The sequence below is a fragment of the Sinohyriopsis cumingii genome, chromosome 11 (assembly GCF_028554795.1).
Source record: "Sinohyriopsis cumingii isolate HCF-2022 chromosome 11, ASM2855479v2, whole genome shotgun sequence".
Taxonomy (NCBI): domain Eukaryota; kingdom Metazoa; phylum Mollusca; class Bivalvia; order Unionida; family Unionidae; genus Sinohyriopsis; species Sinohyriopsis cumingii.
This window is the reverse complement of record NC_142971.1, coordinates 89,356,497-89,371,643: the sequence shown is the minus strand read 5'-3', so window position 1 is coordinate 89,371,643 and position 15,147 is coordinate 89,356,497. Positions and strand designations below refer to the sequence as shown.

At 35.7% G+C, this 15,147-nt stretch overlaps 1 protein-coding gene across 2 annotated transcripts in view; it reads left to right on the top strand.

Moving 5' to 3' along the window:
* The window catches only part of LOC149788947 (uncharacterized), a 125,481-nt gene that overhangs the window by 61,046 nt on the left and 49,288 nt on the right, over positions 1 to 15,147 (top strand). For both annotated transcript variants that reach the window (XM_089975090.1, XM_089975089.1), the window contains 4 exons: positions 314 to 453; positions 6,362 to 6,551; positions 7,875 to 8,025; positions 14,894 to 15,040. In XM_089975090.1, the coding sequence (XP_089831216.1) occupies positions 314 to 453; positions 6,362 to 6,551; positions 7,875 to 8,025; positions 14,894 to 15,040 (628 nt within the window). The remainder of the gene's footprint in view (positions 1 to 313; positions 454 to 6,361; positions 6,552 to 7,874; positions 8,026 to 14,893; positions 15,041 to 15,147) is intronic.

Below are 15,147 nucleotides of genomic sequence, written 5' to 3'. Positions count from 1 at the left end.
AGCGATTTGATGAATCCTCAGACTCTACCATGTTAGTCTTTTTGTTGTTTATTTGATATTGATTGTTTATTAACCAGTCTTGTAACATAACTTGTGATCCATTATGTATTGATACCTGTATTTTCAATCTAACTTAATAGAATTCATACCACCCACATGATTGGGCACCAGGGTAGGTTCCACTATTTTTTAAAAAGCCTTCCATCAGCTCAGTTTTTGATAATTTTTTGTACAGAAAATACTATGCTGATTAGTAGGTGTGGTTATCTATTTTCTGATAATTTTTCAATTCATGATATCTTAATTTCTACAGATGGATCACTGCCCAAGCTGAACCTGGCGGATGGGAAGTTGACAAAACTGACCTGGCATATAGGTGTGCTTCTTCGAGACCTTGGAGAAATATTAGTGGCAGAGAAGGTGTTCACAGCACTGCAAAATCTCTTATACAAGGTAAACAAGTTAATACTGTAAAACTGACTGGAAAGACCACTGTTTTAGAGGACCCCATGTGATGACTGACATGTAATGAGAAATCACTTGACTTGAGAGACCACATGTTGTTGCTGGAAGGGTAGCCTCTTTAAACAGATTTTTCTTTATTTTTCTGCAGGTACTTTGAATTTTTTTTATTTGTATCTCTTTTTGCACATATAAAAAGACTATTTAAATGCTTTTGATGAGGAAAGGGTCCTAATGTTTGCATAGTTGGGTCACTGCTTATGAGCGGTGTGTGGTTTAAGCAGTATATTGGTATTGCATGGAATGCTAGTATGTGTACCATGATACATTGCCAATTATTCATTTATAAATTTACATAAATTTCTACTTCAACCATAATTTATTTAATTAGAATTTTTGTTCTTTCAATGTCTGTTATTCTAAAACCCCTTTAAAATATTTGTGAGAGATGTATATGTTGAATTTTTTTTTGAACGGCGCATTTTCTCCCATCAGGTAGAAAGGGATCCAATGTTGTATATGAGATGGTACTAAATGGAAAGGCAAAATCCCTTGTCTGACATCATTTTCCACAGAAAATCCCCCAAGAAAGATTCAACAATAATAGCCTTGTAATTTGCTGGGAATGTAATGCAGAGTTGAATCATGCAATTGGGACAACAAATTCAACTGCTGACATTGGCTAACATTATTTCATCACATAGTACGCTTAAGATCAGCTAATACCAGTATTTTCCCATGATAATTATTGATATTAGCTATTTTTGTTTTCAATAAACACAAAATACATGAATGACATCAGCTAAGTTAAAGTAATGACTGAAAAGCTAGTTTTTTTGCAGGGCTACAATGCATTTTTTAATTATGAGAAAAATAGATGACAGGTAACATCATGTTGGACTGCAAAGGGTATTCCATATAGACCTGATGATAACATTCTACGGTCCTCCCTGGTATCCCATGACCTTGCATCAGATCACTTCTGCATTATATGCCATCTTGACGTATCAGTCCCTAACCCTCCACCTTTATCTGCTACTAAGAGAAACCTCCGTATGATAAATAGAACTAAACTAATGCACTACATCCAAGCTAACCTAACAACTTGCTTACCTCCTACTGCAGAACAACTCGATAACTGTCTGCATTCATTACTTGACAAACATGCCCCAGCTACCAAGTGCAGAGTATCAATTCAAAAGTGTTCTCCATGGTATAGCAGTGTTAGGGACCAGCTTCGCACTGCTAAAAGAGACCGCCGTAAAGCTGAGAGGCTCTGTCTTTCCACCAGACTCACTATTCATAAGCAAATCTATGAAGTCGCTAAGAAGAATGTCACAAATATAGTCCATGCAGCGAAATCAGCCCACTATACTACTAAGATCATGGAAAGTTCCAGCTGCAAAGAGCTTGTCGAGATTACTAACAAGCTAATGTCAAGGAACAAATCAACACCACTTCCAACTACTGTCTCTCCAGTCGACCTTCCGGATATGTTTGCAAATTTCTTCCGTGACAAAGTACAAACCATTAGAGATAAGCTTGACACCACAATTTCAGTTGACTCATCATCACCTTACAGTTGGGATACAGAATTTGAGCAGCAACCATTAGCATCATTTGAACCTGTCTCTATGGATTTTGTATGTACAATCGTGATGAAGAGTGCATCAAAGTCATGTGAACTTGATCCAGTTCCAACATCACTGCTGCTTGAGTGCTTAGATCCAGTATTGCCTTCACTAACTGATGTTATTAATACCTCTCTCTCATCTGGGGAATTCCCATCATTTTTCAAAACTGCTATTGTAAAGCCTCTGCTGAAGAAACCAACACTAGACCATAACGATTTAAAGAACTACTGCCCAGTTTCTAATTTCCCATTCATTTAAAAATCTTAGAAAAGGTTGTTCTATCCCAGCTTGTATCTCATCTAAATTCAAATAGTCTTGTTAGCAATGTACAATCTGCATATTGCCCTTGCCACAGTACTGAAACTACTCTTCTAAAAGTAGTTAATGACATTCTCTCTGCATTGGATAGCGGAAAGATTAGTCCTCACCCTCCTTGATTTGTCTGCAGCATTTGACATAATAGACCATGATATATTACTTCACCGTCTCCAGCACGTATTTGGCATTAATGATACAGCCTTACTGTGGTTCAAGTCCTACTTGGTCAACAGGACACAAATTGTATCTGCAAATGGAATACACTCCAGTCCAGTTGATCTGTGTTGTGGTGTTCCACAGGGGTCTGTTCTTGGACCTGTTCTCTTCATTCTGTACACTCAGTCACTCTCAAGTATCATAGATCATCATCCAGTGTCTCACCTATTGTACACTGATGACACCCAAATATATAAATCTAGCCACCCAACTGAAGTTGATGCTACCATCCAAGGTGTAGAGAGGTGCATTTCTGATGTGAAATCATGGATGACTTGTAACAAGCTGCAGATGAATGATGATAAAACTGAGGCCATTCTGATCACAGCACAAAGACTTTCTCATTGACATCCTTTACCTCAAACAATAAATATCAGCAACACCAACATTAAATTCACACAATCAGTACAAAACCTAGGTGTTACTCTGGACAGTACTCTCACATTGCACCAACATGTCATGAACATATGCAAGGCTGCATATCTTGAGCTGAGATGCATCAGCTCAATTCGCAAATATCTTTCATTTGATGCCACTAAAACACTTGTGTGTTCATTAGTACTTTCAAGACTGGACTATTGTAACTCAATTCTGTCTGGATCATCTCAATATCTACTCCAGAAACTTCAAAAAAGTTCACAACACAGCTGCTCGGATCATACTTAGAGTACCACGATCAGAGCACACCTCCCCACTGCTCTGTACCCTACACTTGCTATCCATTCGATCCAGAATCAAACACAAAATTTGTTCTCTGTGCTACATTTCACTGTCAGACTCTAGTCCAACATACCTATCTGACCTCACCCATGTGTACACACCAGCAAGATACTTACACTCCTCTTCTGACAATTGTATACTCATTATTCATATGGACAGCGTTCTTTTGCATATCAGGGCCCAGCAACGTGGAATGAATTGCCCACTGAACTTAGACACAAAGACACAGTGATCACATTCAGGAGTGCTTTCAAAACTCACTTATTTTGACTGCAAGAACAAACTTAAAGACCTAATAATGTTTCGTACCTGAAATATTCTCAGCATGTTTTTTATTTTTTGAATGTTTTTCTAATTTCATGTTGTTTGTTTTTGTAATAATATTATTATGTTTCTTATCTTATAGGTGTTGTCTAATGTTGTAAAGCACTTAGAGCTTCTAAAGATTAGGCGCTATACAAAGTCCTCATTATTATTATTATTATCTGCACTGTACATGTTATGAGTTTTTTTCATTATCTACTTGTTTCATTATCCTTGATGACTTCAGTGCCAGAGTTGGCACAGATCACCAGATATGACAGGTGTCATTTAAAAAAATGCAAAGACAGTAAACTCCTACTAAGGAAATGTGCCTGCCAAACCACAACAAGACATCTTGGATTTATGCATGTTCCAAGCACTGGACTCTCATTGACTATGTTGTCATCAGGAGAGGAGACAGACAAAATGTCAAAAGTGCTGAAGACCATGAGAAGTGTGGAATGTAAGATAGACCACAGGCTTATAATCGCCAAGATCAATGTACAGATTCAACCTAGTTGAGAGGACCACAAGGCAAAAAAGTTCCCCAAAAGCTCATTATCTCTGAATTCAAACAGGAGAATGTGAAATAGACATTTTTGTTTTAGAAAAATGCAACCAGCTAGAAAAAATTTGGTACAGATCTTTGGTCCCACCCTTGAAACTCCAACCTATACATGAGATTCAGTGACCTGACAAAAGCCTTTGCCATAGCCAATAGTGGGGACCTCTTGAAGATCATGGCAAAATTTGGTTGCCCAGATAAATTAATTGTAATGAATCAGCAATTCCATTATGACATGCTCTCTTGTGTTGTGGACGATGGCAAGTCTTTTGAACCATTCACAGTCACAAATGTAATCAAGCAATGCTATGTGTTGTCCCTAACATGTTTCAAAAAATTGTATATACCATGCTTATTGATGCCTTCCATGACTGTGACACTGGTATCAACATCAGATACTGTACTGATGGGAGGCTTTTCAATTTGAGGAGACTGTGGGCAAAGACAAAGTTACAGGAAGTGACAGTTCATGATTGCCTGTTTGCTGATGACTATTCCCTGAATGCCAGATCTGAGTCTGGCATACAGCAGAGTATGGATAATTTCTCTTCAGCTTTTGACAATTTTTGTCTCATAATCAGTATCAATATGACCGAGGGGATGAACCAACCTGTACCAGGAAAGCCTTACACGGAACCTGTCATCACAGTAATTGGTCGAACCCTCCTGGCAGTGAACAAGTTCACCTATCTCAGCAGTACACTCACAGGCAGGCCACATTGATGATGAAACCAATGCCAGAATTGGTAAAGCAAATGTGACCTTTGGCAGACTATGTACAATGTGTGGGAGTGCAGAGGCTTCAGCCTGCAAAGAAAACTGAAAAGTCGACCAAAATATTTTTGTTGCTGACCCTGCTGGTATGCATGCAAAACATGGATGGTATACCTATGCCACACCAAGAAGCTGAATAATTTTCACTTGGGTTGCCAGGGGAAACTAATATGAGAATAAGATGGCAGGACAGGGTCCCAGTCATTGAGGTTCTCACATGGACAGACATTCCTAGCATCCACGCTATGCTGATGAAATCACAGTTGAGATGGGCAGGCCATGCCACCAGGGTGACTGTAACCAAAGAAGATCTTCTGTGGCAAGCTGAAGGAGGGAAAGGGTGGTCAGAAAAAACACTTCAAATACTTCCTCCAATCATCCTTGATATACTTCAGCATTGACCCTGGGTTTTGGGAAAATCTTGCATAGAATCACTCCACCTCTCATTTAGACTGGAGATATAGGAAACTTGAGGCAGTGCAGAAGTGTGAGCAGCATAAATCTCAGAACTGAAGCACACCCTCTATTGATCAAGCAACTCTAAGCAGCATCTCATGTCTAGTGTGCCACAAACAAATCCAAGCACAAATTGGTCTCATCATCCACTCATGATCTCACAGAAACCAAACCGGTTAGTGATGTTATGTTCATCTTTGAACTTGAAGGATGAACAATCACTCAGGGACAATCTCTAACTCTCAGAACTGGCCACCATTTTTGTGCTGTAATCTAGTAAATCTTCACATGCCCATATCATTTAGTGGAATGGACTTTTTCTAATTATGCATATGGTCTCTAATAGTAGCACCATATTGAAAATAATCTTGAATCAAGGTTTCTGCAGTGTGACAGTTTATAGTGATGTCTAGCACTGGGACATCATGTTGCAGACATTTAGCATGATGTCCAACCCAGTCACATTATCCTGACACAAGACCGACCAATCCGAACACTAACCTTTTAATGCCGAGTGCCTAGTGAGGCAGCTGTTAGTACCATTTTTATAAGTTTTTTATATGACTTGGCTGAGGTTCGAACTTGCTACCTCCCACATCTGAGGTGGTTGCTCTAACCACTTAGGCCACTGGAGTGGGCATACACTTTTTATGAAGTTTAAAGTATGTATTTACAACCTGTTTCCATTATGGCACTTATCATTATCAAGTTCACTCTTTAAAATTGTTTGGATGTATTGAAAACTGGGAACTGCACAGATTATATACAATACAGGTTACTTCTTTGCTTATCCCAGAATAAACCTTTCAATAATTTTGTTGTAAAATACATACCACAATTGACTCAACTTTTATTGCTGCAAAAATGACCTGCTTTGCTATATTTATTATGAATTTGAAACTTCTTTTTCTAGAATTTCCCTCTGTCTGAAGAGAATCAATTGCTGTTGGCTCGTGTGATGGAAGTTCTAGGGCAGATGCACCTTGAGAAGGGAAATGCTGATGAAGCAGAAAAAATGCTGAAGAAAACTCTGCACATGCTAATGGATATACCAGATGCTGAGGATGAGTCATCTCTTTTTCCTTGTATTGAGAAAATGAAAGGTAAAGAAATGTCACTAATCATTATAATATTATTCTGAAAACCATGTCACAAATTTAGCATGTAAATATAGGTGATTGTTTACAATGTAAAAAGATAATTTAATTATATTATCTGTGTGTTTATTGTCTTCTATGTACAATTTTTAAAAACCTTTTATATACATATATACATGTGTATATATATATATATATATATATATATATATATATATATATATATATATATATATATATATATATATATATATATATATGCATGCATATTCCTATGACTTGCTTATTCTGCATGAAATTGGTACCCAGTCTAAGTTTAAATATAAGCTGACATATTTGAATAGAAAGGTAGACTCTGAGATAGAGGTACTCTGTAAATAGTTACAACATTAAAGACGTTCTTTGAACAATTTAAAATAATATATGGAGCTAAATGCATTTGTACGAACTTTGAAAACTTAAAATTTGTCAAGAGTGAAATCTTCTAACATGTTTATTTTTCATGTTTATTTAGGAGTTCTTGGCAATTTCATTTCTCTTGCTACAGTTTGAAAAGATTAATTTCTCATGAATTAACATAAATGATACAAAATAAAAAAAGTTAATATTGTAATCAATGTTGATAAACATTTATGTTATAATTAATGTAATTTTTTGTTGACACTATATCTTTAAGATTGATGATAGCATCTAATTCACAAACATTTTTGAAAAGAACTATTCATTAATACAAAACCTGCACAAAATATGAAAGATTTGATTGTGTTGGAATTTTGTTCCTGTAAAAAAATAGTCTTCTTACATAATCAAGCTTGGTTTGGCTAGTTTGATGACTGTAATTTTATCACTTAATCTTGTTCCATATATTGGAATTTTATACAACTATAAAAAGCCACATGTTTTTTCAAAACAAGCCTTTTTAAAATAAAATTGTAAATCATTAATTTGTCTTTGATAATTGATTGTTGCTATGATCTATCATGCAATAATACCAGACTTGCAACATTTTCCAAGTTACAGTGTTTTTTGGTAAGAACACTGCAGCAAGAAGTTTTATCCTCAAACTTTGCTTCTGGGTCCAAAATGTTCTGACATGTTTCAGTAAATGTTTTAACTTAACAGATATTGTTTGATCTCTGTGTTATAACAGTGAAATTGATTCATTCCCAGTGGTGCAAAGCCAGCAAGTTTGGGGTTCAGACAACTACTGTTTCAAGAAATTTTGTTGAATGTTGTAGTAGTTGTTGGCCTGAACTCTAGCAGGTTCAAAAATAGAATTTCAAACACTGCATGAAAGACTGAGTTTAAGCAGTACTTTTTATTTTACAGGTGAGGTGTTAAGCCAGATAGGCTACCTGAGACTTGAAAAGGGGATTCTGGATGATGCTGAAGATCTGCTCCAAGAGAGCCTAGAATTTTCTGACAAATGGGGCACTCTCAGCCATAGGGCTACCATACTCTTCCACTTTGGACTTCTCCGGTAAAGTGAAACCTGCATTTAAAAAGACAGCTTATAAAGGACTCATATCTGTGGGAGAAATTTTCAGGAATTCCCACTAATAATCAGGAGATGATTCTTTTTACATAAAAGACTTAGTCTGATATGGACAGAAGTCACTTTTAAAAAATATCAAAATCTCTATTTTTAATTGTTATAAATGGCACTGTGGTTTTAAAAGTTAATAATTGGAAACTGTTATGATAGACATCTGTTACTACATAAATGTTCACTTTTCTACCTTATGCATTTGTTGTTGTTGTTGTTGTGGGGTTTAACGCCATTTTTCAGCACACTATAGGCTATGCATTTTTGGCCAGTATTAATGGTGGAGGAAGAACCCAGGAAAACCCCAGGAAGAACCACCAACCCAGTGAGAAGCTACTGGCAAGCTTTTTCACATACCCACATTAGCCGAATCCTAGACTCGAACCCATGCAGACAGGTGAGATGCCAGTGATCCATAATGGAGAGCACTTTAGACCACTCGGCCACTCGGGGTCCCCCTTATGCATTTGTAAAATTGAATGAATTATTTCGCACCTGTAAATCTCGATTTCATAATCCATTGTCATTTTTGAGGAAAACACAATGTAGTTATGTCTCAGTGATGGATAGTAATATATGTAATTAGGTTGCTGTCTTCATAAAAATACTGAAAAGGGCTCTGGGATATATTCCATATAAAAGATACTTTTCCAAATTATAATAGTTTTTGCCAAGATTGTCTCAGCATTAAACATTTCCAGGTATCAGAATGGAGAGAAAATAGTAAACATTGTAATCCATTGCCAATTTTTCAGTTGAATATGTGTGGACATCATCAAATGCATTATACTCAATTGAGCATGACTTGACTGTTGAAAGAAGATTGAGCAAAAATTAAATTGATCATTAATTATTCTGTTATAAAATGTAATTAAATGCCTTGTTACTAGGAAGGGATTTGACTTGGCCTATTTTGTTTTCACCACATTTACTAATGTACCTCCACAAACACTTTTGATAGTGTTTAGGGTTCCAAATTGTAATGAGTCTTGTTTTATTTCACTAAATGTTTCACAATGACCTAATTTAGAACTTGTACAGTATAGCAAAGAAAGCTGAAGCAGAACAAAGACCAAGGTTACCAAGTACTCACAAGTTTTCCTCTTTTATGTCTACTTTAAGCCATCTTTGAAGCCAGCATTTCTTTTATGTCTACTTTAAGCCATCTTTGAAGCCAACATTTCTTTTATGTCTACTTTAAGCCATCTTTGAAGCCAGCATTTCTTTTATGTCTACTTTAAGCCATCTTTGAAGCCAGCATTTCTTTTATGTCTACTTTAAGCCATCTTTGAAGCCAACATTTCTTTTATGTCTACTTTAAGCCATCTTTGAAGCCAGCATTTCTATTATGTCTACTTTAAACCATCTTTGAAGCCAACATTTCTTTTATGTCTACTTTAAGCCATCTTTGAAGCCAGCATTTCTTTTATGTCTACTTTAAGCCATCTTTGAAGCCAACATTTCTTTTATGTCTACTTTAAGCCATCTTTGAAGCCAGCATTTCTTTTATGTCTACTTTAAGCCATCTTTGAAGCCAGCATTTCTTTTATGTCTACTTTAAGCCATCTTTGAAGCCAGCATTTCTTTTATGTCTACTTTAAGCCATCTTTGAAGCCAACATTTCTTTTATGTCTACTTTAAGCCATCTTTGAAGCCAACATTTCTTTTATGTCTGCTTTAAGCCATCTTTGAAGCCAACATTTCTTTTATGTCTACTTTAAGCCATCTTTGAAGCCAACATTTCTTTTATGTCTACTTTAAGCCATCTTTGAAGTCAACATTTCTTTTATGTCTACTTTAAGCCATCTTTGAAGCCAACATTTCTTTTATGTCTACTTTAAGCCATCTTTGAAGCCAACATTTCTTTTATGTCTGCTTTAAGCCATCTTTGAAGCCAGCATTTCTTTTATGTCTGCTTTAAGCCATCTTTGAAGCCAGCATTTCTTTTATGTCTACTTTAAGCCATCTTTGAAGCCAGCATTTCTTTTATGTCTACTTTAAGCCATCTTTGAAGCCAGCATTTCTTTTATGTCTACTTTAAGCCATCTTTGAAGCCAACATTTCTTTTATGTCTACTTTAAGCCATCTTTGAAGCCAACATTTCTTTTATGTTTACTTTAAGCCATCTTTGAAGCCAACATTTCTTTTATGTCTACTTTAAGCCATCTTTGAAGCCAACATTTCTTTTATGTCTACTTTAAGCCATCTTTGAAGCCAGCATTTCTTTTATGTCTGCTTTAAGCCATCTTTGAAGCCAGCATTTCTTTTATGTCTTCTTTAAGCCATCTTTGAAGCCAACATTTCTTTTATGTCTACTTTAAGCCATCTTTGAAGTCAACATTTCTTTTATGTCTACTTTAAGCCATCTTTGAAGCCAACATTTCTTTTATGTCTACTTTAAGCCATCTTTGAAGCCAACATTTCTTTTCAATAAGGGATAATCTGAATTCTTTATTCGAAAATATCAAATATGGCTGCAGAATATCATAAATAAATTGCTTTTTTGTGAGAGAAAGGAAAATGTTTCATGACTGAATTTCATGCATTAGACTAAAACTCCTGTTTATACTACGTAAGTGTGGTCATTCCAGTTAACCTAAGCAATACAGATTAAGGATGGTTGCTTGTGAAATATTGGCGTATTTAACTTTTTCAAAATTGATAATTTACATTAATAAAGGTCCAAGCAGTCCAGCATGACTTAAAAATGTACATTATTTTGCACTACTCTTTGTTGAATATTTACTGTATATACTCACTTATAAACAATGTTCCCTCCCTGCTGTGTGTGTGTGTGTGCACACAGGTTGCAAAAACAGCACACACAAGAAAACAAAGAGCTCACACAAAATAAAATTGTGCATACTTAGCATAAATTGGCATACTAAACCTTACAAATACCAAATGGTACCATGCAATGACTTGTTATTCTACGTCATTTTGGTCATGTGACTCGTGATGTGATTGATCAGCAATCGACACTGCCCAATTTCCAGTATATTAATTTTGTAACAATCACAAGGTTACAATTTTTAATAATAGTAGCAATATTAAATAAGTTCAACAGCAAAACGTAACCGAACCAAGAACCAATATGATATGTTGCAGTCTAATTTTTTGAAATGCAAAAAAATGTCAACTTCATTTAAAAGTGAATGGCTAAATGAGGTCATGAAAGCTGAGTCAACAAAATCTTACAGCATGGTGCTTTTGAACTTAGTCAAGTATTCATGTACATTGACAATAATGGAGTCATTTGCTTGTTTTGCCAAGATGCAAAAGTTACAGGAGAATTCGCAACTGGAAAGATGTGGGATGAAGTATGGAAACTGGATTTCTTAAAGCATCATCTATCCAGTAAGTCACATTTAGCTAGTGTTCAGAAACTCCAGAATAAAATACTAAACAGGGAGAATCACTTGATATGTTGCTTGAAAGTCCATCTGATAATGAAAGAAGGCTATGTAATCATGAACACAAGCAGTCAAATTGAGAGGAGATCAAAGTTGTGATTGACATTTTCATTTTGGATGTTAAAATGAATACTTCATTGCTTTCTGTCCAGGATATTAATGAGCACATGGAAAAGTATGTTCCGATACCCCAAAGTTGGAGGACCAAAAATAAATTATGCTTCTGAAGTTCTCGAAATTATCAATAACATTGTTGAACATGATATGATGGAGGACATATCTTTGGCGATTTTTTATAGTTTAGCTGTCGATGAAAGTACAGACATATCTGTTTACAAACAATTTATACTCTACTTTAAATTTCAGCCTGTAAATTCATCAGAATATAAAACTTCGTTCGGCAGAATAACACAGTTGCAAACATGTGATACTACTGCAATAGTTTCTGCAATCAAAGTGTTTTGTTAAAAACACAATCTTGATCTAATGAAAATGGTTATGTTCACATCTGACGGTGTCTCCATGATGCTGGGGAAACTAAATGGTGTAGCAGCACAGCAGTAATGGATTATTCCACACTTAGTTGAACAACACTGTGTTGCACACTGCGAAGATTTGAGAATTTCTTCTGCATGGAAAGAGATAAAGCTGATAAGAGATGTTGAGACTTTTATGAGAACTGTATACTGGTACTCAGTATTCTGTCGCTTGTCAACAAATTTCACGAAATAGCAAATGCTTCAGAATGTGAATCATTTGCATGCAGGCCTCCTAAAGAAGTGCGGTGGTTATCTAGGCATTTTGCTCTTCAAGCAGTTATTCATAACAATGATCCTCTTGTGGAGTTTTTTGAGCAAGACAATGATACTGATCCAGTTTGTAAATACTGTTACTGTAAAGCCTCAATTACTGAATAACCTTACATGTTTTGAATGATATTTTGTCAGAACTGGCTTCATTATGCATGCTGTTTGAGAAAAGTGGCCTTACACTTCTTGAAGCATTTCATTTCGCTCGTGCAAAATGTAACAAATTTATCGGGCAAAACCTTGGTGATCTAGTATCCTGGAGTGACAAAGTGAAGGCTCTTTTAGACACGAATGAGCAAGAAGATACTCAGTGGACACGAATTCCATATTAACCTTCATAAAGATCCTGTGTGACCATTTGGCAGACAGATTTCCAGAGAATTACGTACAAGAGGGGTCAGTGTTTGATTGTGCAGCACTTGCCCATTGTGATTTCAAATTTGGTATTGGAGAGAAAATTAAAAGTAGATTGATCTTGAATTTTCAAGATATGGACAAATATGCACTTCAGAGTGAACAGTTTTCAAAATCTTGCCAGATTTGATAGATATCAGAAGAACTTTCCTGGCAGCCAGTGTGGACTGTGTTTATTGAATGCTCTAAAGACCAAGTTAAGGATTCGATTACAAGAAGGTCATCTAGACATGCTGATGTGTATTAAGAGTCACCATCTTGCAGGAGGCTTAATAGACCTGGAAAGAATTTATAATGAATGGGTAAATGCCAAGTATGGCAGAGAGAAACTATAAAGGTGGGGCCCAAATCACAATTCTGCATTTATATGTAGACTAATCAAAGAAATATTTGAAAGATGAATTTAACTTTTGAACCAGTTTCTCATGTTTTGATAATTAAATATATTTTACGTTTATAATAATTCTTAATTATATTTCTGACAGATACTATAATTTTAATTGTATGATCATAGTAAGTCTAAGACAGTTGATTGCAGAGTGTGCATTGTGCACAAATTTTTATTTTTGTTTCTAAAATGTTACACATAGGAACTTTTCTGCGCACACGGCTCCCGACAAATTAGAGGGAATGTTGCTCATAAGTCAACCTTTTTTTACTAAAATTTTTATTCATTCATGACTGGAATCATCTTGTAAACATGACATAGAAAATAGAAAATTGATAATATAGGGGTGCTGTTGAAAAAATACTGTTCAAACATTTTTTACATTTTTATGACAGTATTCAATTGTAGAAATGTGTATATAGTATGCACAGTGTTTATCCATTTCATGATGGTGTTCATTACACAATACCAGTGTCCACAGTTATTTTGGATTTAAAATATTATGGATAAATTTAATAACTTCTCACCACAAAGTGAAGTGTCCATCAGTGTTTATTGTGGGTATATTCCACATCTACATCTTCCAGTGACTGTTTTACCTTAATCCCTTTAGCTTGTAAAGGTAGCCCCCTCATTTTCCCATATGACTACCCTTTGATTGAACCATGAGTTTGGTACTTGCTCAGTGTCAAGTAACAGAGGGTTGCTATTTGAATCCTCTGTGATGTTGCTGCATAACTGACACATATTCAACTGCAGCCTTTATCAGATTTCAAAGACGTCATGATAAGGTGTTACTGGCAGAACCCAAGATGAGTATCTTCATAAACACACGCATGTGACAGTGAAATGGAATCAGATGATATTTATGATGATAGTTCACAAAGATTTATAATTACTAGATGACAATGGAGAATTTCAGAACCTCATCAGACAGTGAGGAAGAATTCTTGGACTTTGTGCAAGATAATTTTAGATAGTGATATTTATAGGATAAGGGGGTAAAAAACATGGGGTTGCAACTTTCATTGTTAAGTTATTAGACGTGGAATTTAAATATTACATGATATTGTGAATCAGATCATTCTGAACTATTTTTATATCGGTATGTGACCTATAATTGAATTCTAGATTTATCATATAAATGGATTTAATATGCCCAGTGATTAAGCTTTTAATGAATTAGCACAAATTGTTAATTGTCAGTTTATTTGTCACATGTTCCACTGAATAATATAATTTTATTTTACATTGGTTCTGTCGTTATTTTTCATGTGTTTCTATCTGTCCAGTTGGGCTTGTTTACTTTTCCAAACTGCATCTCGCCAATGTGGGTATGTGAGAAAGCTTGCCAGTAGCTTCTCGTGGGTCGGTGGTTCTTTCCGGGGTTTTCTCTGGTTCTTCCTCCACCATTAATACTGGCCGCCATGTATAGCCTATCATGTGCTGCAAAATGGCGTTAAACCCCACAACAACAACAACAAACTGCATCTCTGACTCACTGATGACAAGTCACATCTTTAGATGGATCCAGCTTGCAAAATACAACCCTAATTTTAAAGGATGGTCTAATAGAGATTAGCTTTTGTAACTTAAAAGGGATGGGGGTTTGACTTATAGTCTAATCAACTTAAAATGAGTATATACGGTGTTCTGAAGTAAGGGTCATTACGTAGAATGTGTGGGAGAAAAGACTCTGCCACTCTTTGATCTTTGAATAATAGCTGATGAGTTTTTTGAATATCTACTCAGTCATTGCTTTATTATTTTTTTTTCAGAGTTAAACAGGGTGATTTCATGATGGCAGAAAACAGTCTACGCAATGCCCTGTCACTGCGTGAAAGATGGTATGGCAAAAGTCATCCTCTTATTGCTGAAGTCTTGTTTCATCTTGCAATATTGATGTGCAATCTGGCAAATGACAGGTCAGTATTCTTGAAGTTTAGGAATACCAACTTTTCCAAACTTGCTTGCACATTGGAATAGGGTTTGGGATGGGGTTAGGTTGGCATTAAATAAGTATAAGTGCTGA